Source organism: Malaclemys terrapin, chromosome 17 (genome assembly GCF_027887155.1).
Source record: "Malaclemys terrapin pileata isolate rMalTer1 chromosome 17, rMalTer1.hap1, whole genome shotgun sequence".
In the NCBI taxonomy this organism is placed as follows: Eukaryota; Metazoa; Chordata; order Testudines; family Emydidae; genus Malaclemys; species Malaclemys terrapin.
In genome coordinates this window covers 16,978,242-17,004,814 of record NC_071521.1, presented here as the reverse complement: position 1 = coordinate 17,004,814, position 26,573 = coordinate 16,978,242, and the positions used below count along the sequence as shown (strand labels likewise).

Sequence of the window (26,573 nt, the reverse complement as noted above, 5' to 3'; positions counted from 1 at the left end):
CTCTCTATAATAGTGGATTTTGTAGAGACTTCTGGAAACAACTAGAACCTGTGGTTCTTTCTTGCTCTCTGGCTCTGAGTCTGACTAACACAGCCTTTGCTGTCTAGTGTCACCACAGGGGGTCTACCCAAGTCCTTGCCTGGATCGTGGAAAGGACTATTGGGACACTAGACATCCAGCAGTGCTTCCCTTAAGAGTAAGGGTCTGTTCTGGGATCCTAGGCCATAAAAGCCTTTCCCACGCCTACCTGTTGTGCAATGTGCTCTACAGTTATTGTCAGCCTGATTGTTCTTGGACGCTCTGTGATATAAAAGGTGATATATAACTGTCATGTATTATTAGAACAGTAGCCGCTCATTCATTGGAAGATGAGTTCTGATTCCATAAGAGAGTCTGTTCATGACAGAAGTTTGCCTGCAGCTGCTTCTGAAATGGTTAAGCTAATGGATTCAAAGGAAGGCTGACTTATTCAGTGACCACTGACTTTCTCTCTCTAGGTTAGGAGAGCTTCAGTGGTTCACCCAGGTAATACTCTCAGACGCTGAGATAAGAATGATGCTACCTGCTCCTCAAATATTGCATGCATAAGAAAATTTAAGCATGAATAACAAAAGGTATTTAATTGAAGAAAGGATGTAGTATGGTTGTGAAGTTAGCTCACAGTTCTTAGACTCAAGTGATCTAGTTTCTAATTCTAGCTCTCACACTGACTTATTGAGTGACTTTGACCAAGTAATTTTATCTCTGCACCTCAGTTTCCCCAGATGTATAATGGGGATAATGATTCTATTTACCTTCTTCAGAGAGGGTGGAGGGGGGCTTGAGGCTTAAGCAATTGTGGTGAAATTCACTCTATTGCAGAGGTCATCCAGCCTCTGTACCACTTACGTCCCACTTAAGCCCTCCAAATATAACTTAAATCGAATGCAGAGGCCTTGTGCCAAGTGAATTGCACTCAATGTTTGTGAAGCATTTTCAGACTCAGATGCAAGGTGCTACAGAATTGCTAAATAGTATAACTGAAGCTTTAGCTAATTTGCTTAAAACATACATACATTGATATATTGTTTTAAAATCTTGGATATAAGAATGAGACTTATTACAGCCAAAAGGGCTTTGGAGAAGCAGCAAGGGAAGTCTGTTTTAACAGAACTGGTTTGTGGAAAATATCCTTACACCACTTCTTTCTTTATTATTTGACTTATCTCCATGTTACAATGGTTCAGCATGTAGAGTCTGGAAAAACATCAGGGTAACAAGGGCAGAGTGAATATCAGATGGAGATGACGGATGGATAACAGGCAAATTACTGTATATTTCTCATGGGTCACTTGGTCTCAGTCTTGAAAAGAAAAAAAGTAGGGATAAAAGAAAATAAAAGAGACAACTGAAACAGATAAAACAGACAGTGTTGCCGATGATAGAGTATGGTGCAATTTATTCCCCACAATGTACTTGGTCTTTGAAAATATGTCCTCCTTGCAATTCACTGTAAATGAATTCTACTTTCAGTCTAAAAAGGTTGTTGTGTAGAAAGAGCACAATTCAGTTTGTCAGAACTACACCATCTTGCCTTCACCCCACATCCTCCTTTTCCCTCCCAAAAGCTGGCCATCCAGGAAAAATTCTCATAGTTCTTTATAGTTAGTTGGCTTAATTTGCAGTTGGTCAGCTTAATTATTGATTATGAAGATAAGAAGGGCCATATTGGGTCTGACCAAAGGTCCATCTAGCCCAGTATCCTGCCTTCTGACAGTGGCCAATTCCAGGTGCTTCAGAGGGAATGAAGAGAACAGGTGATCATCAAGTGATCCATCCCCTGTCAACCATTCCCAGCTTCTGGCAAACAGGATAGGGACACCATCCCTGCCTTCACAACATCCTCTGCCAAAATGTTCCATGGGTTGACTATGGCTCCAGTTTTTAAGCTGCTGAGCAGCGTCCACTCTCACTGCAAGAATGAACTCAAAACTTTGTACCACTGCTAATAGTAAACCATACAGAGGAGGAAGCTACCGAGATAACACATTTGTGTTCCTAAGCAGCACAATACTATGCAAACCCATAGGTGTAGTCCCCTGTGAAACTGGACAGTGTAACTGTTGTGGGTGAATTATTTTGGATGTATTAAGAGTCCCTGTGACTCTTTGCCTAAAGCTCAGACTGAAACGTTGACATTTGAAACATATTGGATAACCTTTTGCACCCTTTCTTCCTGAGCCTCTACTGTTCCCCATCCCAGCCAGGACCAGCAGCAGAAGTCTAAAAAATATCTGTTCTGTCTGTATTTCTGAATCTCAGCCCAAGTTTGTGAAAGGATTTGGTGAGGATTTATGAAACATTAGAGAGAAATCTGTGCTGAGATTTGAGTAAGCCCTCCTCTCTCTTTACAAAAGTGGGTTTAATTGGCCAGAAATTAGACAAAAGCTGGTAATTTCAGGGGACATTTGCTTTGAGACTTCGAATTTAAATTCAAAAGTAAAATCTGATTCTGTTCCCACTTACGCTAGATTTACACTGGCATAAGTACATTACAGCCAGTGGGGTTATTCTGGATTTACACCAATATAAATGAGAACAGAAATTGGCCCAGAGTACAAACCAATACTAACCAGAAGAAAAAGAAAAGTGAGTGTAGCCTCAAAACTTGGATCCAATTCTAGATTTTGAACAAACCAAAATCCAGGATTATTCAGATTAATGGTTGTCGTTCAGACCATTAAATAGATATTGGCCATTTGGAACATTCAGAAGTTGCTTATGGGCATTTGTGTAAAATACAGCTGTATTTTGTATTAGAGATTCCTTAGGGGAAAGTCTAGTAGAGTAGTATAGGGATGAAACCAGTAGGATTGTATAGAAATTACTCCAGACTATTGGAATTTAATAAAGAATAACTTCTTATAGCAGGAATATGCTTAATTTGTTCAGTTCTGTAGAATGGTTCAAAAGTCCTGTAGAAAAGCTATAATTTACTATCAAATGCTCTAGTATTTTTCTGTAAGGATGAGTTTACACTAAATCCGTCCAAAGTTTGCAGAAATTCCGCCGTCTGACTCTGGCTCTGGTCCCTATAGTAAACCAAGGCAAAATCCAGAATCCAAATGTATTCAAAATGTTAGATAGTTCAGCTGCATATTTGTTTAGATTGTAAGCTCCTTGGGCCAGGGACTGCCTTTTACCATGTGTTTGGCAACCCATTGGGGCCAAATAATAAGTAATTTGTATCTAGACCCAAATTTTACAACACTGCTGCGATTACTATTGAGGTTTTTGATGATGGTCTAAATCTAAAACATGACAAGCTTGAATCACCAGGACCATAAGAGAAGCCAATACACACTTAGAATAAACTCAGTTTGTAGAAAGTTTATTATGTAGAACACCGTTGTATCAGCAGGGGAAAAAAACCACAGACACCTCTCATAAACATTCAGGTTTTTATCCAGTTGTTTATTTCACTTTACGTCATCTCCTTGGAGTCCTTTAATTTATTTTATCCTCTCCAAACATTTCTCTGTGTTCTTCAGACAGAAGAGCAGATCTAGGAAGTCTTGAGGACATTTTGCTGCAGTAAACAAACCAAAATTCCTAAACAGATTCAAAGTTGTAAGTGGGACAATACTTGGAACGTATGTTTGTAGATTGAAGCCAGTTGTCTCCTCTTTTGGTTGCTGCCAGAACTACAATTTCAGGTTTGGATTTCTGCTTGCATATAGGCAGTGGGCCGGATTCAAATTGGAATCAAATACTTTGCTGTTCTTGCAACATTTTGGTTACACCATATCTCAAAGCTTCTGCCTCATCCAAACCATCCAAAGTAGCTCTGAAAGCCTTAGTCTCTATTAATTATCATCATCCTCATGATTTATTATTAAACACATGGCCAGTGTCACAGATTTATACTGCTCTAAACATAGATGAGACATGTTTCCTGCTCCAGAGGATTTATTGATTCTGTCTTAAATGACTAGGAAAACTCAGTTTACTACCAGACGCGAGTCTTTATTGTAAGGTCAGACAAAATTGTACTGGAAACCCTGTGAGACTATACATCTTCATAGGATGTAACCATTTTGTGCAGGTTTTTTAACATGCACATAACATCACACTTTAAAATAAAAGAAAGTAAAAGCCGAGAAAATGCCTGTATTTTGGAAGGGGGTGTATCAGGTCTTGTGCTAAATGGAATAGATTCAACTGTATAACTGTTAGTGGTGACAGAAGATCAGAAAGGCCTTGTTTTACTGTAGCATCCTTCCACTGCATCTCCAAAACCAATATGTTCTAAAGACAAAAGCTAGGAAATTTCAGAACACCCAGTAAGAACCTAATGAATGAAAAAGCTCCTTGCCGAACAGGACTAGTGAAGAGCGCCATCGGTATGTCAGAGACTCATTTAGGGTTTAGAGCATGGATAGTGTAGGAGGAATGAAAGCGCTTGGGGACAAAAATAAAACCAAACTGTCACACTTGCTTACACACACATTTGAGGTGTAGTCAAGTGAAAGGTGTCTCTCTGCGACAGTTGGGTATGTAGGTTCTGTGAGAAAGACAGCTCCATTCCTGGCCACTTAAGATTGAGAAACCACAGGGAAAGAAAAGTTAAACTATAATTCCAGGTCTCTATACTGTATGTCTGTCTGCCAAATGGCCTTATATAAGGGCCAGATTCTGGTTTCATTGACATCAGGGAATCTTGCCATGCAATGGGACCAAGATTTGGCCTGGAGTGATCATTGTTGATCATGTCTGGCATTGTAAGTCTATAGGTGGTTATCCCAATGGTCGTTTACCCCTGAAGAGGGGAATTCAAATTATGCTTTGGGTAATATGTGAAAACCACTTTGGTGGCTGTTCCTTAGTGCCTATCAGACACTGGTTCACATATCATGCTTTGACATTACTGGCAGTCACTGTCCAAGATAGGCCCCAAGACTAGAACACCAGAGGGTGTTACAGTCTATAACGCATAGGTCAATGAGGTGCATCAGCATCACCTCATTGGGAATCTGGCTTGTAACATTTGCAGGTCAGAACTGAATTGCACTGACATGGTATTGGGGGAAGCTTGCTCTGAGCCTGCCTGAATCTATAGCTGGTTCAAGCCAGCACTACCAATTCCTTTGAGGAGCAACAAATTCACACGGCAAATCAAGGCCATCTTATGCAACTGATTCAGTGATGGGATATCTTTATTCCTTGCAAATGCCTTCTGCTCTGTGAAAGTCAGAACTTATGTACAAGGGGAGAAGAGCTGCTCTTTGGACAATTAGGAATTGACTGCCCTCCCCACTGCATGGGAAGATAGACTAATGAATGCCTCCTTCTGGAGATGGAGGGATGAGAGTAAGCAGCATTCCTTTTAAACCTGGCAATGAGAGCAGGCCGTTGGAGATTGGACTTGGAAGACAGAGGAGTATGAAGGCCCTGCTCTCTGTTTTGTGTGATGTCCTGTGGATATTTCGTTATTCAGCCTCTTTGTTTTCCTGCTGCAAAGTGACACCTGTCTTTGAACATTAAAAGCAAAACAAAGTCAAGTGAAGAAAAACTTAAGGATGAATGTCGGGAAACATTTCCTGACAGTGAGGGCTAGAAGGCTCCTCTTACATCACAGAAACAACCACATTTAATAACCGTTGTTAGGCTGGACTGAACTGCAACCCAGCTCATGTGAATAGGATCAAGCCAGGCAATCATCAGGTTAAAACACGGTGCTCTATTTCAGATCTCTGCCTGCGTGAAAACATGTTGTTTTAGGCCCTCCACGCAGGTTAGCTCTGTCTGGGTCTAGCCCTGATGACTGAGCCACAATCAAGTGTAAAAGGTATTGGTAAACTTGACCGTATCTAAATACAACACGTTTTGCTAATATGATTTGGCACCAATATCCAGCAAAGCAGAGTGGTACCTACTGTACAGGAGACAGGGCCCACTGTATCAGGGATAGGGATCAATGGGTAGGTGATGGGTCTGTTGTCCAGAAGACTGGCCTCGCTGACCGGAAATGGGTCTGCTCTCTAGGACCCAGGGCCCAAATAGATAGGAGATGGGCTTGACATATGGGAGAGGGAAATGGATTGATCTCCAAATATGGAAGATGGTATGCATGCTGGATAGGGGATGGAGCTATTGCATAAGAGATGTACTGCTGAATGAGCTAACAAGCCTGCTGGATGGGGGATGGAGCTACTGTATAGGACATGTGCTGTCAGTTGGGCTATGGAGTCTGTTGGAGGCAGATGAAGCTGCTGTACAATGCAACACTGGAGTGCTCTCCACTCTATAGGATAAAACTGTGCATTAGACAAATATGCCTGTGCGAACATTTGGGTGGGAATGTGCATGCAATCCAATATGATTCAGTGTCCCCAATGGTCAAAAGCAGCCTGTAGCCGTTCTATGTCTAAAACAGATTCTAGCAGGGGAGACCTCTTACTAATGTACTAATGAGCTCATCGTGTTTTTTTGAGCTGGGCACACTCAAGGCGTCACAGGTTTTTTTCCGTTACAGGGGTAACATAGGCCTTGTTGTGTTTTGTTTTGTTTTCCACACAGACTTGCCCTGACAGGTCCCCCATTCAGGTTTATATTGGAGGTACCACTCGAGCCAATGAATTTATGAAATATATTGCTGGCACTCACGGAGAGATGCATAAAGGAATATTTCTAATGACAGTTGGAAGGGCTTTGATCCCTTTCCAAAACTGCACTCATGTCTTTGAAATGCGAGTTTGGCACCGATGCAGAGGCTGGGTTCCTTGGTTCTTTTTGGCATGGGTCCATGTGACAGGCGTTACGTCCTCCATCATGGGACCCACATGACCTTGAGAAGAGTAAGTGAGGCTCATAGATTGCACTGGATCAGATATTCTGGACTGATAGCAAAGAAGCAGCAGCAGCCAGAGGAGAGTCAAATCAGTCCAACACAGTAACTGAAAACTGTTCTGACCTAGTAACTGTAGGGTCTGCCGTCAGTGGCTGGATAAGACCTGCAAAGGTAGTTAATCTGTGGCTCTGGGTGTGTACTAATGTGGCGATGAGGGACATGGATGGGAGATTATTAGAAACATAGGGAGGAAGGAAAGAATAGATTTCTAAACCATATTTTCTGTTGTTCTTTCCCCCACGCTCTAAAGCTTTGCATGGAGCCCCATAAATATGCTCTGATCATCTGGCATATATACACACTCCCAAACTTACACTTATCCTTTTGTGTGTGTGTGTGTGCATGTTTATATACGTATACCCCAAGGACTGGCCTGAACATGATCTTAGTGTGTTCATGTATATATGCAAAAGGTCACAATGTATACATGCCAGGGGAGTCACACACACACACTCTCCAAACACACCCCAGTTACACCCACCTATTATGTCCAGGGCCTATTCAATGCTCATGCCCACCAATGTGCCTGCTCCTTGCACCCAGCCTTGCCTCTGTCCTGCCCCTGCCTTGAACTCCTCCTTGCCTGATACCCTGCTCGCTCAAGTTTCTGCCCTCTGGTTTGACCCTTGGCTCTGTCTTCTGACTACTGACTCCAGCTCTGGCCCTAGTCCTTGATTCCTGCCATCCGCTCTGACCACTTGGCTAGACAGCCCTTGTACCAGTTGGCTGACATTCAGCCCCCTTGCCAAAACAGTTTTCGCCTCCTGTCCTCACACCTACATATCCTAATCACCTCATTCACTGACTTTGACCAACTCCCTATAGCAAACGGCAGATGCTCTGCAAACCCCTGGATCTGTCTGTACCACATTCTGGGTCCAATTCTGAACAAGGGTAAGGGCCAGTGCAACTCAACTGACCTCAGTGGAGTTATACCAGATGTGAACAGGGCCCACAGTGAGGTACCAACAGCCCTGGCTAGTCAGAGGCTGATGCACTCAGCTCTGGGGAGATGGGTTAGCTGTGGTAATATTTCATTTACAAACCATCCCCAGAGCTGAAAGAGTGTATTGTGAGTGCAAGACAGAGGAAGGTTGTGCTAGAGGGGATGGAGTGGGATGTAGCTGGTGAATGGCTTGTGAACATAGTAGGCAAAAAGGTAGCTAAGAATAAGGAGGTGACAGGTTAGCTTCTTTGGAACTACAGGAGAATGAGGATACAACTGCTGGAATCCTCTAATACAGGGGTTCACAAACTGTGGGTTGGGACCCAACGATCCTATTTTAATGGAGTTGCCAAGACTGGTGTTGTCCTTGGGTCCCAGCAAGTCTGAAGCTAGGATGACCAGAGAGCTCATATGAAAAATCAGGACGGGTCTGGGGGGTTATAGGAGCTTATATAAGAAAAAGACCCCAAAATCAGGACTGTCCCTATAAAATTGGGACATCTCGTCACCCTATCTGAAGCTCAAGCCCCACCGCCCAGGGCTAAGGTTACATGCCAGCCACCCAGGGCAGAAGTCTTTGGACTCCAGCTTTGGGCTGGTGGGGCTCGGGTGGGCTCGGTCTTTGGTCCCCCCCTCCTGGGGTCGTGTAGTAATTTTTGTTGTTAGAAGGGGGTCACGATGCAATGAAATTTGAGAACTGCTACTCTAATGTACAGCTGTGGAGGCTTCACGTAAGCCCTACATTGTCTGCTTCTAGCATGAGCAGCAGTAGCCTCTCTCTCTCTCTCTCTCTCTCTCTCTCTCTCTCTCTTTCTCTCTCTCTCTCTCTTAAACACATAAACTTTCTCTCTCCAGTGTCTCACACAGTGATGCACACACCCTCGCCTATTCACACTTTCTCACACTCCCACAGTGCTGCTCTCCGGCTCTCTCTCATTCACTGACATACCATCTCACATGTGCTCCTCTACATACACTTTCCCTCTCACAATATGACCCACGCTCCTACTTAGACCTGCGTGTGTGCATCTGCACAATTGCACACTCATACTACGCTGAACAGTGCACAGCAAAGAATTTTCGAAGAAATGAAGAACCCTCTGGCACTAGATTAACCTATAGAATCAGACCAATGTGCAAATATTTGCTGAACGGGCACAAGGGGTGGAGGGAGAGGGCTGTGTGTTTATGAGAGATGAACTGAGAACAGTGGAGAGATGAGAAATGTGGAAAGGGTCACAGTGTTGACCTGTCCTTCAGAACTTCAGCCACATCACAGGCCATTGATCTGAAGATAAACACTCCATGGAATGGAAACAAAGCCCCTCTTACTGATGTCCCCAAAGAGCGTGTCTTCCTCAGTGAGTCAGCGGGGGCTTGGGGACACCCGGCCTTGAGTTATTTTGGAGATGGTGACTTCAGTGAGTGGCAAGGAAACTATTACGGAAATGTGAGTCTGTTTTCCATTGGGGTGTCCTCCAGGGAAGGACAGAAAGATCTTGGTGCCGAGCCAGCTCCCCTCGTTTTTTGTTTTTTTGTTTTTTTTTGCCCTTCTGGGAATGGAAGCCTTGTCAAGTATGCAAGGAACCCTGCTTACTGAATGTAAGTGCATTGAGTTCGTGAGAGCCGCACGCACACTCATAAGGAAAGAGGGACTACAGGGAGCAGTCATCCTGCTGAAGGATTCAGCTCCCTACTTGAGTGAGTCAGGGACTTTTCAACAAAACATATTTTTTTTCACCAGAAAATGCCAATTCATCAAAAACCAAACGTTTTTTGCAGAAAAGTCTCGGTTTTGACAAAACTTTGCTTGGGAAGGTTTCTCAGGTTCAGTATGAAATTTCTGGTGTGAGAGAAAGATCAGGGAAGTTAACCTGGGTCTCTCACATCCCAGAGGTGTGGCTTAACCACCAGACTATTAGCTGTTCTAGGTTGGGTGGCTGTCTGGTTTTGACCAGTTATTCCATTTTGGACCTGAGAAACCTTCTCTACAAAAGTTTAGCTGAACTAGAGAGAGGGGTTCTCTGCCTGATATGGAGCAAGAACTTGAACCTAGTTCTCCAACAGCCCAGATAAATGTCCTATTCACTGAACTATTTGCTTTTCGCAATTTTTTTTTTTTTTTGAAAGGCCTCGGTTTTGTTCTGTATGAGAACAAAACCAAATGTGAAAACCTCAAAATTATTCATGAAATGGAAGTCTTGTTTTCTGGCCAGCCCTACTTCCTAATAAATTATGCTTTATTCTCAGACTGTTGCCTGACCATGTTGGTCTTAAAACCAAGGGTGCTTGTGGTCCAGTAGATTGAGCATGGAACAAGGAGTTACCCACTTGAGTTCTAAACTCTAACTTGGTGACACACCTTGGGGATCTCTGTGCCTCATTTATCCCATCTGACAAATGGGAACAATGATGCTCATCCACATTTCATATTTCCTGGCACAGTGGTTAATAACAGGAGGTCATGTGGAGTGGGGCTAGAGAACCAAAAACAAGGGAAAGGGAGTAATATTACTCTTGGCAGGTCTTTAAGGAAATCACATCATTTGCTATGATGTATAATCAGCTGAACATGAGCTCCCAGTGTGATGCTGTGGCCAAAAGGGCTAATCCAATCCTTGGCTATATAAACAGGGTAATATCAAGTAAGAGTAGAGAGGCTATATTACCTCTCTATTTGGCATTGATGCGACCACTGCTGGAAAACTGTGTCCAAGTCAGGTATCCATAATTCAAGAAGCATGTTGAATGATTAAAGGATTGGAAAACATACCTTCTAGTGACAGACTCAAGAAGCTCAATCTATTTAGTTTATCAAAGAGAAGGTTAAGGGGTGACTTCATCACATTTTGTAAGTACCTTCATGGAGATGAAAAAATTGGATAACGGGCTCTTCAGTCTAGCAGTCAAAAGTATAAAAAGATCCAATGATTGGAAGTTGAAGCTAGACAAATTCAGATTCGAAATAAGGGGCAAATTTTTAGCAATGAGGATAATTAACCATTGGAACAACTTACCAAGGGTTTTTTGGTGGATTCTCCATCATTGGAATTTTTGTAATCAAATGGATGTTTTTCTAAAAGATATGCTCTTGTTCAAAGAGGAAATTGATTCAGGGAAGTCCTATGGCCTGTGTTATGCAACAGGTCAGACTAGATGATCACCGTGTTCCCTTCTGGCCTTATCTATGAATCTGCAAATTTGAATTGCTTCTCCAAACTGAGCCAAACCTCTAAAAACTTTTAAACTTTGTAAAACTTTCTGCATGAAAAGAGTTGTGCCAGGGCTGTATCCTTGCAGCCCCCATTAATGGGCTGAGTCTGATCTCAGATGAGTTTTACACCAATGTGACACCATTGACTTGGTTGCAGATAGCTACTCATGACTTGCACTGGTATAAGTGAGATTAGAATTGTTGTGGGTGCTAAACACCTTGAGGACTTGGCCATCTCAGAAACACATTTTCTGTATTTCTAGCCTAATCTATTTTACATTTCTAGGGATGCTTGTGTTGTTATGAGTTCATTTTCTCTCACTTCTTATGGCCCCATCTCCTCTGTCACAACCCAGGTGGTTGGTGTGAAAATGATGATGGTACCCATAATGGTGCCTATAGGGATTGAGTGGGGGGAAACTCTCAGGGAACAAAATCCAGGTGTCAGTGTGTTCTAGTCATAATGCTACTTTGCATGTACACTGCTGCTGTCATCTGAGAATTTCAAAGCACATTGCAAAGCTGGGTAGGAAGTATCATTTCTGGCTGGGGTTATCAAAGGAGCCTAAGAAAGTTAGGTACCTAATTTCATTTGACTCTCAGTAGGATTTGAGCACTTAATTCCCTTATGGTCCTTTGAAAATCCCAGCTTCCATTGTTACCAATGAAGAAACTGAGGCACAAAAATATTATCACCATGTTCACAGAATGAGCCAATAGCACAGCTGATAATCTAACTCACCTTCCTCTGTACATCGGGAAATGGGGGAAGAGAAGAAAAGTGATAACTATTTCCACTGAAGAAAAGAACAGGAGTACTTGTGGCACCTTAGAGACTAACAAATTTATTTGGGCATAAGCTTTCGTGAGCTAAAACCCACTTCATCTGAGGCATCTGATGAAGTGGCCGGGTTTTAGCCCACAAAAGCTTATGCCCAAATAAATTTGTTAGTCTCTAAGGTGCCACAAGTACTCCTCGTTCTTTTTGCTGATACAGACTAACACGGCTACCCCTCTGAAACCTAGTTCCATTGAGTTGTCAGCAGGGCTGACTGGCTAACCTCCTGCGTGTTGGCTTGTCTCTCAGGAGAGCTGGGAAGGGGATAGGTGAGGGTGCATTAAGAAGTAGAATGGGAAGTAGTACATGTAAACCTGGAAGTTTTATATCCTGATTATCGCTTGTATTTTTGACTCCCTGCATCCTTTGAGTGCAGTGAAACTAGCTCATTTCTTATAGATTTATTTTGGTGCAGTGCATTTGTTGAGTCTGAATGTACAATATCTGATACCCTCAGTATTTTCCCATGAGGTACTCGCTGCTTTGCTAATGAGGCATCAAGAGAGGAAAGCAGGTTTATGTCTTTGTGCCAACAACACCACTTTCAACATTGACTTTTCCCTCCATTTTTTGTTTGTTTCTGTTCTGTTAGAACACTGCCTGATTTCCTCACCCTCCCTTCACCTCCTTACAGCTACACTCCATTGGGTTAGAGTGTTATGGTACGACAGGAGCTTAATGGGTAGCATGGCATATTCTTTGGCAACATCTGTGCCTTTGCCCAGACAAGGCCATATCACACCTTTCCTGGAATACTCCAAGGGAAAGCTAAAGATACTCAGAAAAGGCATTGAGTTCAGGGGGCTGGGTTTGCCTCCTCAAAGTCGTGTGGTCGTACAACCCTGCAGATATCCCAAGATTCATGAGGAAATCCCACTGTTCTTGGGGGATCTGAAACAGGCCTGGGGAATTTACTCAATGACCTAGTCCTAATTCTCTCATGGAGCACATCTCCCTCAGAAGCCCCATTACCAATGGTTAGTAGGCCTACTCCTTCTCCAAGAAGGTAGATAGAAGGGACCAACAACCTGTGGGAGTAGATGCTGGTTCGGTGGGGATGATGCCATGTAGAACAGTTCTCACCTTGCTATCTGCTAAACCCACATAGACCCGACCACTCAGGGCTTATATGGGGACAGAGGGAGAGGAGAATGCGCCCGTAACGGCTCAGCTCCCCTCTCCACCCAAACACACATGAATACTAATTCAGTCTTAGAACCCCCACACTCAGGCTACGTGTGGATTTTCCATTCTGCCATGTAATATAGACAGGCAAGAAGCAGGTATCACATAGCTGTCTCCTCTGACAGCACTGTAAACTAGGTCAATTTTTCATCCCACTTTTCCTATTTTCTAAATTCTGTCTATAATAACCTCTCAGGAGCTTGCTGCTGAATTGTGTTTCCCTGCCGATCTTATCATTCTCCATTTGTCAAACATTGCTTTGCTTTGCTTCTTTGCAGTGTTTTAATAAATAAAATCTAACCTTGTTGTGTTTACTTCCTTCTCCTTGGCACTAGTTTCCTTTTGGATATAGCAACATACCGTAACCAGGGCCCTCAGTCAGGCTTAGACTTTCTGGATCTCAGCATGAACCTCTACCACTTGGGCTAAAGGAATAACACTAGGAGCTGGTAGCAGTAATAGTCGGTTACCATCTGCTGCTAGAGTGAGGATATGAGACTCCTTGCTGCTGTATTATGGAAGCAGGAGTATAGGTAGCAATAACAAATTTAGAGCATGTATACAAGGCAACTGTTTACATAACTGCATTGACCAGTCATAATAGTAATAATAAAAAGGATTCTGAGGCAGTGTCAGGAAGGTAGACAATTCTGGGTATTTACCTTGAGTGTTGTGAGCCTTCATTGATCAATACTTAAGTGAGTTGAAATCCCCAGATGAAAGGCACTATATAAATGCAAATTATTATGCCATATTTAGGATTTGGGGATTAGGATGTTAAAATGTTCTCAACTGCTTGCTGTTCATGGGTTCATAAGGATCTCTGCCTGGCTTTCAGCGTCCCAGTACTCTGCCAATGCTGGTAATGCTGTTAGTAATAGTTCGTTTATCTGTTTCAGAGCATACTTGGATGTCAACGAACTGAAGAACATACTCAAACTCGATGGAGCCACACACCTCAACATCTTCTTCGCTAATTCCTCTGAGGAAGAGCTGGCTGGAGTGGCGACCTGGCCATGGGACAAGGAAGCCTTGATGCATCTAGGTCAGTCTTAAAGACGCTGCCCCTTTGTAAAGTTTTCTCAGGGGGAGCAAGAAGGGAAGACAATTACGCATTAAGCCCAGTTCTGATTTCTTATCATTCCACTAATAGTCTTATATAGTCAAGGGAAAAAAAATTCCATGATTCCCAGCTACTGGCTCACAACCAGGAAAATATTAGATTATAAAGCCAAAGCATATTATGGTATTTCTAGATGATGTCAGGCTGAAAATATTTCACCTTTTAAGTGAAGCTACTGTTCAGGGCATCAGCCCCGTGGGAGCACTTTGCAAAGGAGGTTGTGGGGAGGGCAAGGGGAGAATGCTGGACAGCACTGAATTATTAACCTTTGCCCATTACGGTATTAACCTTAGCCCATTACCTAGAATGCGTGCAGTTAATTTTCCTCTTAAAATGCCATGCAGGTTTGTTGTTGTTCTATATCAGTTTGCAAAAAAGCAACCTGCAAAATCCCCATGTTTCTAATGTTCAATTGAGTGGAACTGGAGAGAATTTGCTACCCTGCAGATTGGCCTGGGTATTTCTTAGTTAAGGTTGCTGAATATAGCTGCTATGGCCCCAGGTATCCAGAGGAAGCCACACAACCTAGCAGATGAGTCACTACCTGGATGCTTACAGTGCCAGAGGGGTTGTATCCTTCTGAAATGATGGATGAGCCTCAAAAGAGACAGAGGGACAGGTTACGTAAGCACCCAAAAGTCTGGGTATGCTTATCTGAACTACACAAATCTCCTGGTGGCAGCAAAACTGGACTGGAGATCTCACGAGAACAAAGTTGATCACGTTTTCCAGAGCTTCCTACATCCAGTGTCACCTGGAAGCAGCAAATGCAGAGTAAGTCAAAATGAACCACAGTGGAGGAAGTAAGTACTGTCATCCAGACTTTTTTGGACCGAGAATAAAGTCCAGTTTAGATTAGATGGAGGTTTGGGGGTGGCCATTTGGATCAATTCTGATATTATCTGAGCCAGATCATCTTCAGATTAAGAAAAACAACAAAGAAATGGCAAATGTAAAGTCTCTGTGAGAGATATAGGCAGAGCACAGTGTGTGTGTTCCTTCCTTTGTAACATTCTGCATGTGAACTGAACTACGGACCGGCAGCCTCACTGATGGCTGTGCAATGGTCAGGGAGTCTCCTCTGCATTCAAAAGGACAATCCACAGAAGGTTACCACCCTCCCTAGTCAGGCAATTGGGTTGAAGCTGGCTGCTCCACCACAGGCAACCAGCATTTCATGCAGCACTCATCAGGGTTGTTCATACTACAGAAGGCGGCTAGCTAAGTACCAGTATAGAATTCCCCCAAGAGCCATCACTCCTACACCATTTCTTACAGTGATTCCCGCTGAGAGGGAGTGGAACTGGAGTAGATGTGAATGCCCCATTGTCAGCATTCCTGTCTCATTCCCTACAGCATGTCCTCTTGGGTGAAGCTAGCACTGACACAGCTCAAAGACTTCCTAAGAGCCAGTGCTCCTTCTGTAACTTCTTCCAGGACAGGCTGGGTCTAGTGAAGCGGTGCGTTCCCCTCCACCAACACTCCTACAACATTCTCTGCCATGACACTGACAGCCTAAGACTAGCCTGGGCTGTCCTTGAGAGCCTGGGCCACTCCTAGATTGACTCTTGATGGGGTAAGATGGGACTGGAATAGCTCCTAAAGCTCCTCTCTCTATACCTGTGGAGAGAGGCCTCTACTTGGTAAAAAAGTCCTTGTTGCGCCTCCTGCTGGACACAGAGAGATGGTGGCGTTCATTTGTAATTTTGATTAGTTGTCCTTTCACTTCTCTAAGGCTGATTGTCAACAGTGTGTCTGAACAAAACAGCTTAAATTCAGCTTCTACGGCTTATTGACCAAATTCATTGACCAGAGGGAGATCTCACTGGAGAGCTAGAAAGCCTTTAACTGACAGTTTGAGGTTGACTCACAGTAAAAGTAATAATAATAATTTCCTGTCTTAACAGCCCTTCCTGCCCCATGCTTGGTTTGTGAGAATTCTATTTTAATCTTTCTTTTCTCACTCTCTTTCTCTCTTCCATAAATCCAATATGTATTTAATAAAAAAATATGAAATATGCTCTGTAGTCCAGATCTGAGTGCTGGAACATAGCTTGTCTGGGTGAGGTAACTATCTTTTCTGTAAAACTACAATTGATTTAGACGCTTGACAGCTATGAAAAATAGACATCTTAAACAAAGGCAAAAATAAAACAACTCTGCCCAGCTGGTTCTCAGCAGTCCAGCTCCAGTGCTCTTTAGCCAGCCTTTATTGTGATTGCATCTCCGACTTTGGGGCATTGCCAAGATTACCGGTGATGGTAAATCCAAAACGTTGGCTTCCTTAGGGGGCTTTCACAAATTATGTAACAGAGATTCTCTCTGGGTGAAATTCACTCGCCCCACATAGAGCCCAAACACTCAGGGATCTTTGTAGATGTAGTGCAGGGAGGATGGGAAGGCGACGTTCACATGCTTCCCTCAGACAAAGAGCCAGGGTGCTGGGATAGCATCCACCTAAACGCTGGTCCACAGCCCCTCAGTTTGACTTATGCAAAGCTGGCGCAGAGACTAGTCCTGTGGCATGCAGGAGATGCGCAGCCACCCCTATAGGACTGCTAGGGGCTGACTCCTGGTGCAGCCCCATGCATGACTGAAGCAGTGCAGGCATATAAAAATGTGTTTCTTTTGCCTTCTCTCTCACATGCTGACTCTCCTCTTTTTTCCCTTCTACACACCCCCGCACGCACACACTCTCCCTCTCCTCGCTCATTCACACGCACCCCTTTATTGTTGCAACAAGAGTCAACGAACGGATGAGCATGAATAGAATCTGTGGTGTGTCATAACTTAGTGATCTCATCCTCACAGCGCTACAGCCTCTGATAAAATTCCTCCTGCCAAACCCTTTTGCTTCTCATGTTCTCTAACTTAACAGTGCATCACATCCACTTTTTATTTTGCCAGTGTTCTTTCATAAAACAGTTTTTTCCTTTACCTGGGTAAAGCACCAGCAATGTAGGTAAACACTTTAAAATAAAAAGGCTTGTGAAAAGCCGAGTTTAACAAACTAAGGAAAGAAAATATGGAACTTCTCACTAACTCCAAACGTAGCTGAAGCTCAGCTAAAAAATAAAATGCCAACCATTTTTCAGTATGCTGCTGAACCTCACTAATTTACCATTTACTTATCTACACATGCCATAATTCACATGCAAAACCTGATCACCATTCACTTCTCGACACAGATTTCATATCCAAGCTAATAAGTTATCACATTACTAAGATTTCCTTTTTTTTACACATTAGATTCCACACCTTTACTCGTGTAATATGCATCACTTTTTTCAGAAAATTAAAATTAGAGTGGCTTATAAATGAGCAGAGTATATTTCATCTGAGATGTTCAAGGCTGCCTAGATGATTAGGACAACCAATTCCAGTTGATTTTAAAACCTCACCCTTTGTAATGTGGACTACCCTCACTTTTTTATCTAGTTATTAATTTGCAAATATCAGCAATAAACAACATGCCTCCTAGACTTTAACACGAGTTAGCGGGGTTCTACCAGCTATGTCTTTATCCCATGTGAACAATGCACTGTGCATGTTCTAGATATATTTTGTTTACCGGTCAGCATCGTATGTATTGTTTACAATCTGGAACGAAGAGCCATTGTATGTGAAGACACTGGGCCAAATTCAGCGGTGGTGTAAGCTGCTGAAAATCTATTGATTTTAGTGGGATTTTTGCCTGAGTGTCTGGTCCAATGCCCACTAAATCCAATGGAAAACCTCCCATTGACATCAGTGGATTCTTGGATCAGGAACTCAGAACTGGTTCCTTGGTTTCTCATCCTTTCAGTCCGATAGCATGCCACTTTCATGTAAGCCCTTTGACTAGGATCTTGCTCCAGCATGCTTGGCAGAACACTTCAGTGTCTGCTCCTGCAAAAGGCAGAGCACCACATGCGGGGTGCAGACCACTCTGAGCTCCCTGCTCAGCACCCAGAAGGCTCAGATGCACAGTAAGGATCTAGGTCCTTTGGTACATTCTCCACCCCCCCCCACCCTCCCCGATGTTCCAAGATAAATGAGACAAAACCAATAGCTTCTCATTTTCTCCATGCAGGTGGCATCGTGCTGAACCCTTCCTTCTACGGCATCCCTGGCCATACACACACAATGATCCATGAAATTGGGCACAGCCTGGGGCTCTATCATGTCTTCCGGGGAATCTCTGAGATCCTCTCCTGCAGTGACCCGTGCATGGAAACCGAGCCCTCCTTTGAGACTGGAGACCTCTGCGGCGACACCAACCCTGCTCCAAAGCACAAACTGTGTGGGGACCCTGGACCTGGCAATGACACGTGCGGTTTTCACAGTTTCCTAAACACACCGTACAGCAACTTCATGAGCTATGCAGGTACTTAGGCTTTGCCAGAGGTGTCTGTGATAGAAGAGGGAGGCAGAGAGGGAGGTTTGATTTTTAACATTCTGTTGCAGATGAAACATTATTCCAAGGTCATTGATGTTCCAATGACACTTTTCACATCTAGATATGATGATTTGGGGTTTAATTCAGTCTGGGATTTCCAAAGTGAGGTAGGCAACCAGTTCCTCTTTAATTTCAATGGGACTTGGGTTCCTAACCCCCTTATGTCTTCTTTGAAAATCCCAGCCTTGGAGATTGTCTCCCCATCCCTTATGGAAACAATGGATGTCAGAGGGATATTCATATCACCCATGTTGCTGGAGGAGCGTGAGATGGATAGATAATCAGACCCTGTTCATCCTCCTTGGGGTGTGCTCTAGTACCATTGGCTGGTTGTCTGAGCAAACCGTAAGAGTTGGGTTTGGCTCAGGTGTTAGCGCTCTCATCTCTGGGTCCCATCGGAAGTTCAAGTCCTATATCGTGAATTGGGCTCTGTGCTGACATTGCAGTATAGCATTAGGAGGCAGTGCTGAACTACTGGAGACATTATCCTTTAGATAAGATACAGGGGTAGGATCTCTGCCCCTCTCCCTTGGAAGTCCAATGGACAGTGAAAAATTCCATGTTGTTTTGTGAAGAAGGTAGGAGATAGCTACTGATGTCTTGACAGCATTCCCCCTTTGATTGGTACTAGGGCCTGATTCTCAGTTGCAGTAAGGCTCTTTTACATCACCCTGGCAGGATAAAGGTGTCTTAAAGTGAGTGTAAACTATTACTAAGGCTAAGATTTTATTGTGGAAGTCACAGAATTCGTGACTTCCAGAGATCTCCATGACATTTTCGCTTCAGCCCTGGAGCAGCGGAACTGGAGCTGTCAGCAGGCAGGTCCCCCCTACAATTCCCAGCTGCTGCAGGGGGCAGGGAGACCCCACAACCCCGAGCCACCACCACGGGCGGCAGGGGGACCCTGCAGCTCCCAGCTGCCATGTGCAGCAGGGACTCCTGCAGCCCCAAGTGACTGCCGGCAGGGGGACCCCGCAACCCTAAGCTGCAGCTGCACGGGTGGCGAGGGGGACCCTGCAGCTCCCAGTCTCGCGGGCAGTGGGGGGGTCCCCGTAGCTCCCAGCCGCCATGGACAGACCCCACAGCTCCAAGCTGCTGCCGGTGGCAGGAGGGACCCCGCACTCTCAGCCATCATGGGTGGGGGAACCCTGGAGCTCCCCAGCATCAGTGGGTGCTGGACCCTCTTCCCTCCCCATTTTCTCATAGTTATTTTTAATAAAAGTCAGGGACAGGTCACGGGCTTCTGTGAATTTTTGGTTATTGCTCATGACCTGTCTATGACTTTTACTAAAAATAACCGTGACAAAACCTTAGCCTTAACTATTACATGTACAGCCACTTTAAGGTGCCTTTGCAGAGAAGGCAGAAACACAGATTGTCCATGCAAAGTGCCATATGAGTGCTAATATATCTGCAGAGAAGCAAGTGATTAATATCATCTGGGGCAGAGGCTGAGTTGATTTATAACACAGCTGTAGATATACCCTGGACGCTACCGGATTTAATGGGTGCTGCTGCTTCTCTTATTTTCCCACTCCTGGTTTCAAGGACAAGTATACACACAACAACCTAGTCTTATAGTACATGCTGTGCACTTCTCATGATTTGGCCTGTATACTAACATTGTCGTTAGGCAGATATACGGATTACAGCCAGAAACTATTCCTGCCCACTAAATTCCTATGATAATCTCACACCTACATGTAGATGCCACCTGTTGTTACACTCCTCCCATCAATGTGTTTGTCTGTGTGGACAAGGGCGGAAGATTTGGGGTGGGGACGGAATGTTTCAACATGCAGAGAGCGCTTCTGTCTGGAGGGAGCCCTCCTCACCAGCTCTCTCCACAGGTTTGACACAGCCAGGCAGGACACCGAGATATCTATCTGCTAGTGAGAACTAAAGAGGTGCTGGTGTTGTGAACAAAAGCAACTATTTATTCTTGTAAAATTAAGTGAAGCAACATGATAGGCATCTCAGAGCTCATGCATGAATCTGTTTGCTTTTCTGTTGTTCCCAGTGGAATAAAAATCATATCAGGATATCACATCACTGTAGAAATACCTTTGAAGCCTCTAGGCTGAGGTCATACAGCTCTGAGCGACTGACTTTCTCTCTTTCTTATATCTATATTGGTCTGTCTATCTTATCTGTTTCTTACTTCGTCTCTATAGGATGTTCCCATATAAGCAATCTCCTATCTCTCTAGAATTCAGGGGATCTAGAAGCGGGAGGGGGGTGATTTGCATTGTCTCGCCTGTCAGACACAGTCATGTTGTCTCCAAGGGTACGTCTATACTTACCCGCTGGTTCGGCGGTAAGCAATCGATCTTCTGGGATCGATTTATCGCATCTTGACTAGACGCGATAAATCGATCCCAGAAGTGCTCGCCGTTGACGCCAGTAATCCTGCTCCGCGAGAGGAGTAGGTGGAGTCGACGGGGGAGCCTGCCTGCCACGTGTAGACCCGCGGTAAGTACCTTTAAATTCGAATTAAGATACTTCGACTTCGTAGCTGAAGTTGCGTATCTTAGTTCGAACTGGGGGCTTAGTGTGGACCAGCCCCAAATAAACAAAACATTGCTTCCTTAGGGCCACTCCCGTTGAAGTCAGTAGGAGTTCTGCCTCTGACTTCAATGAGAGCAGAAGTCCTAATGAAGCCTGTTTCATTTCTCTGGTCATTATATCATGTGAGCTTTTCCTGAATGCTAATGACTCTCTCGCGCCCCTTCCCCACCCCCAAAAGAGCAACCTAGGCTGGTGTTTAGAGAGACACTTGAGCTGCAGCATCGCCTGCATGTCATCTTCCTCCTCTGCCATTGTTTCCAGGGTTGAGTCCTATCTATATTTTATTGTTCCTTTATGGTGGCCATTCAAAGCCGTTTGTGCACTTTTGGGCTTCCCTGAGGAATATTTATGGCTTTTACAGGATGTTCATGGATGGACTGTCAATAATTATTGAGGAAATCCAAGGATTAAAGTAGCTCCTTGCATGCACACAGCAGCTTTGAGCTGGCCACTGGGATTTGATAGATATTTACAAACCAACTGCACCTGCCCAGTTTGTTTGTTTCTTTGATGAGGGGAGGTTAGTTACTCTGTGGAATTAGCAAAGGAGATGCATTGGAGAGGATATGATCCTCTAGCCATCCTAGCTGCATTAATTCCTGCAAGGCATCTCCTGGAAGGGCTTGGGGCTGGAACTCGAACCATTGATTCCAACCAAAGCACCCTCCTTGTGCTGTTGCTGGACAATGAGGTGGAAAGGACCCCACTAAGCCAGCAAGTTCGCTTTTTCTTTAGAACATTTTCATGTTCTCTCATTCCTCTTGTGCTCCACGATGCTCAGAACTGAAGGCATCTTGGCACCTACAAATAAATATAACTAATCCCCAAAATATCAAATAACCAAGCAAGCAACCAAACTGGCCTCGGTAACCCATCACCCACACAAAACCGAATGCACAAGAGCATGTAAAATCATTGTTGTTATTTGTATTACAATCATGCCTAAAGGCACCGTATGAGATTGAAGTCTTGTTATGCTAGTTACAGTCTATACGCATAGACAATAGTAAGTAAGGTGACCAGACAGCAAGTGTGAAAAATCGGGACAGAGGGTGGGGGGTAATAGGAGCCTATATAAGAAAAAGACCCAAAAATCGGGACTGTCCCTATAAAATCGGGACATCTGGTCACCCTAATAGTAAGACACAGTCCTTGTTCCCAAGAGCTTTCAACCTAAACGGACAAGGCGCAAGCAAGAGCAAGGATAGAGATTAGGATACTAGTCTGGGAGCTGTAAGATCTTCAATTCCCTGCTCCACCAGAGACTTCCTCTGGGACCTTGGGCAACTCATTTAGTCTCCCTGTGTATCTGTAAAATGGGGATATGTAAATCCCTATCTCTTAGCAGTGTTATGAAGAGGAATACACTACAATTTGGGGCGGGGGGAAACTCAGATACTATCATAACAGGGGCCATGTAAGTACCTACGATAGCTAGATAGATAATGATCTCCATTTATGCATGGGGAAAAGCAGATGAAGCGATTTGCCCAGGGTCACCCTGGAAATCTGCGACAGGGCCAGACTGTTGCAGAGCGGTTAAAAAAATGGAATGTTCCTGTCACCAGAAATGTCAGCATTTCAAGACGACTTTCCATTCTGATTCCGAACAGTAAGTTGAAATGTCAAAAAATTGTCATGAGATGAAAGGTTCTGAAAAGTTTCAAATCAAGGATCAAAATGGCGAATTTTGACATTATTAACGTGCTGAAACGAAATGTTTCCTTCTGAATCGACATTTCAAAATGAAATTTTGATTTTAAGCATACATTTCAAAACTCAACAGAACTTTTTGTTTGCGTTCCCCTTATTGGAAAATTTAAAAAAAAAATCATTGAAGGTGATCTTTTCCTGTGAAAAAATTTTGATATTTACTGATGGGGGGAAAAAAATCGGTTAAAAAAATGTGACTAGTTCTTTTGAATACAGATTTCCTGAGTGCCAGCTCAGTGTAGAAGCCACAAGAGCATCCTTCATAGATTCACAGAGTTTAAGGCCAAAAAGGACCATTAGATCATCTAGTCTGAACTCCTGTGTATCACAGGGCGTTACATTTCCCCACTTACCCCTGTCGTGAGCTCAGTAACTAGTGTCTGACTAAAGCCCATCTTCCAGAAAGGCATCCAGTCTTGATCTGAAGACATCAAAAGATTTCATAAATGGTCACATGACAAAACCGTGCACCCCCTCTAACTGAGCCTGGGTTTAAACTGTGCTAGGTTCCCGGAAAGAGTGGTGAAATTCATTTCCATGCTCACAACCATCTGCTCACCTCAAACTTTCCCCTACCCAGCCTCAACCCATCACTACTGCAGACTGAGGCAAGGCCAGCGCAACCCATTAGGCGACCTAGGCGGTCGCCTAGGGTGTTAACATTTGGGGGGCGGCGACCGCGGCGGCTGGATCTTCGGCCACCCCGGTCGTCGTCAGTATTTCGGGGGCAGGACCTTCCACCACCTCTGTCGGGGGCGGCATTTCGGGGGCAGGACCTTCCGCCGCCTCTGTCGGGGGTGGCATTTCGGAGGCGGGACCTTCCGCTGCCTAGGGTGGCAAAAAAGCTGGCGGCGCTCCTGGACTCCGGACCCCCCCTCACTTACTATTGCCAACTGGCTTGTGGGTAGTGGCTGTCTCTTCTGCGTCACGTACTGCCTTCTGGGTCTCTGAGGGGTAACAAGTGGCTGATCCCGCATTTTCTACCTTTGGGGAGAGGGGCAATTAGACTCACTTATCCCAGTTATCTTTGGAGAGGCCAGGAAGCAGCTTGACACCCACTCCCTCACTTTCACAGGGGACAGAGGGTGAGAGCGAACCTCCATCTCTTAGTGCAAATGGTTCTGTATTTCCACAGAGGCGGGTAGCTCCCTGCCATACTCCCTTGTTACCACCCTAGACCTTATGGGGCATCACCTTCCCCGAGGCTTAGTGCAGAGCCAGCAGTGGTGGGAAAGGGAGGACACAGAGGATGAGGATGTGTGGAGAGCCAGTCCAATCAGAAAAGGAGCTAAAGAAGAAACGGAGGCGGGATAAGGAAGGCGTGGGGGAGAGTCGTGCACTGAATTGCGCTTTCGTTCCATTCCCTACTCACATTTCCTTAAAGACAAAATCTTTTTCCGCTTTCAGAGATTCAAGTGTAGACCCAGCTCTGACCAGAAGGTGCTGCACTCAGTCTTTCTGGCTCCTTTCATACCTCTATGCATCACTGCCCCCCTTAGGGTGACCTTCGGGATCTTCCTGTGTGCCCCAGGCCATAGCAAGAGAGGAGGGCTGTTGTTGTTGGTTTTGTTTTTTTTACTTCTGTTTCCTTTCACCTGTCTCCAGAAGTGATGACTGCACTAATTTGTTCACAGGCCATTAACTCCCGAGAGCAGGGAGAGCCCATCCCGACATCTGCAAGGAGCTTGGGAGCTCACGTTTGCCACATCATAATTCTCTCCTCTCTCTCCTTATCTCTCGCTTTGTTGGTTTTCAGACGACGACTGCACCAATTCCTTCACGCCCAATCAGATGGCAAGAATGCACTGCTACTTGGATCTGGTGTACCAGAGCTGGCAGCCTGTCAAGAAACCCTCTCCCATTGCCATTGCCCCGCAGATCGTGGACCGAACTTCGAACTCTATCACTCTGGAGTGGTTTCCTCCCGTTGACGGTCATTTCTTTGAAAGGTGATCACGAGCTTTGATGTGCTGCAGCACTTAACCTGAAAGAGTCAGGGGAAGGGAGCATGGAAGTAACTAGACGCCCTGTTCAGGAAAGCAGTTAAGCATGTGCTTAAGTACTGTCCTGAATAGAGATGCTTTCCTGAATTAGAGCTAGAATCAATAGTTTATTGATCTATTTTCACCATCTCTATCAGTCCCTTTGTTCCTTTATTGGTCTGCAGCATTCTCTCTAGGTCCTTTGATTGGGCATTTAAAGAGCAAATCTCCTCCATATTTTATCTAAAGCAGCGATTCTGGTTTTGCGATCTCTGTTATTGCTGCCCATTCACAGATAGATACTCACAAACAGCCCTATTATCTTCACCTCGGACGGCAAGCCCTTCCTACTCCCATGTGCAAAACAGGCAGGGCCGGCTCCAGGTTTTCTGCCGCCCCAAGTGGTGGGGGAAAAAAAGCCGATCGGCAGCACTTCAGCGGCAGCTCAATCGCGCCGCTCCATTCTTCGGCGGAAGAGAGGGACTGAGGGACCTGCCGCCGAATTCCCGCTGAAGTCCTGGACATGCTGCCCCAATAGCGGATGGAGTGTCGCCCCTTTGTATTGGCCGCCCCAAGCACCTGCTTCCTTAGCTGGTGCCTGGAGCCGGCCCTGAAAACAGGGCAAATCCTGCCTGTGCTTCCTTGCTTCAGAGCTCAGATCCTGGGATTGCAAGTCCACTATGCAAGAGGGCAGCAGTGTTTGAGAGAGCACACCCCCTCTGCTGTGCACAGTAGCAGAGCAGGTGGAAATGGAGCAAGGGCAGAGCCAGAAGATCCTTGCTCCTCTCTGCTCTGCAACATTACAAAATGACCAGTAGGGCTACTTCAGCCAGTAGCCTTTGCAGAACATCTCAGCAGCCACACGACCGCCAGGAGGGTGGATTCTTTTCCCCACCCCACAGAACAATTAGTCAGTGCACAGACCAGCTGCTCAGGCTTGTAAGTGGCATGCATGATTTGGCCCTATACGCCTGAAGTGTGCATCTTGCTATATATATATCAAGTAGAACTTGTATAGAAGAGGGCGTGTGCATATGCAGCTAGCTGTATGTCATCAGTACAGAACCAAGATTAGTGCAATGTCGTGGCTGATCATTTCAACACGTAACAGTCAGGCAGTTCATAGTTACAGCAAGCATGACTCAGCCCTCCACAGCTCTCTACTGGCCCAAGCCATCTTTCCTGTCTACACTTCTATTTTTGGCCATGGAGCGTCCCACTGCTGGAGCCTTTCCCTGCTGCAGGGAAAAGCTTTGGCAGCTCCCCACTGCCAGCACCTTCCCGCTACAGCAGTGGGGGAAGGTTCTGTCAGCTCCTCGCTGCTGGAGCCCTTCTTCTCCGCAGGGAAAGACTCCAGCAGTGGGAAAAGGTTCTGGCGGGGAGGAGGCAGCGGGGAAAGGATGAGCCTTTCACTGACCCATGTAGCTACAGGCTGCAGTGTGGACGCAGCTTGCTTTTCACTGCGGTGGGTAGCTACAAATACCCACTGACAGAAGTGGTGTGTAGTGTAGACATAGCCTCAAAGTGTATGCCATTAAAATATATTTATATGCAGATTGGCTGAGTGGTGGTAGCCATGGGTAGCCTAACTGAACTTCCTCCCATGTTTACAGACTCAGTCTTATACAATGCCAAATGCTGAGACTGGACAACAGGAGACGGATCACCTGTTCTGTT

The 26,573-nt window shown here is 44.9% G+C and overlaps 1 protein-coding gene across 2 annotated transcripts in view; it reads left to right on the top strand.

Annotated features, from left to right (window-relative positions):
* Nucleotides 1-26,573, top strand: part of PAPPA (pappalysin 1) — a 229,059-nt gene that overhangs the window by 52,055 nt on the left and 150,431 nt on the right. For both annotated transcript variants that reach the window (XM_054007151.1, XM_054007152.1), the window contains exons 3-5: nucleotides 13,972-14,117; nucleotides 18,268-18,561; nucleotides 24,671-24,863. In XM_054007151.1, the coding sequence (XP_053863126.1) occupies nucleotides 13,972-14,117; nucleotides 18,268-18,561; nucleotides 24,671-24,863 (633 nt within the window). The remainder of the gene's footprint in view (nucleotides 1-13,971; nucleotides 14,118-18,267; nucleotides 18,562-24,670; nucleotides 24,864-26,573) is intronic.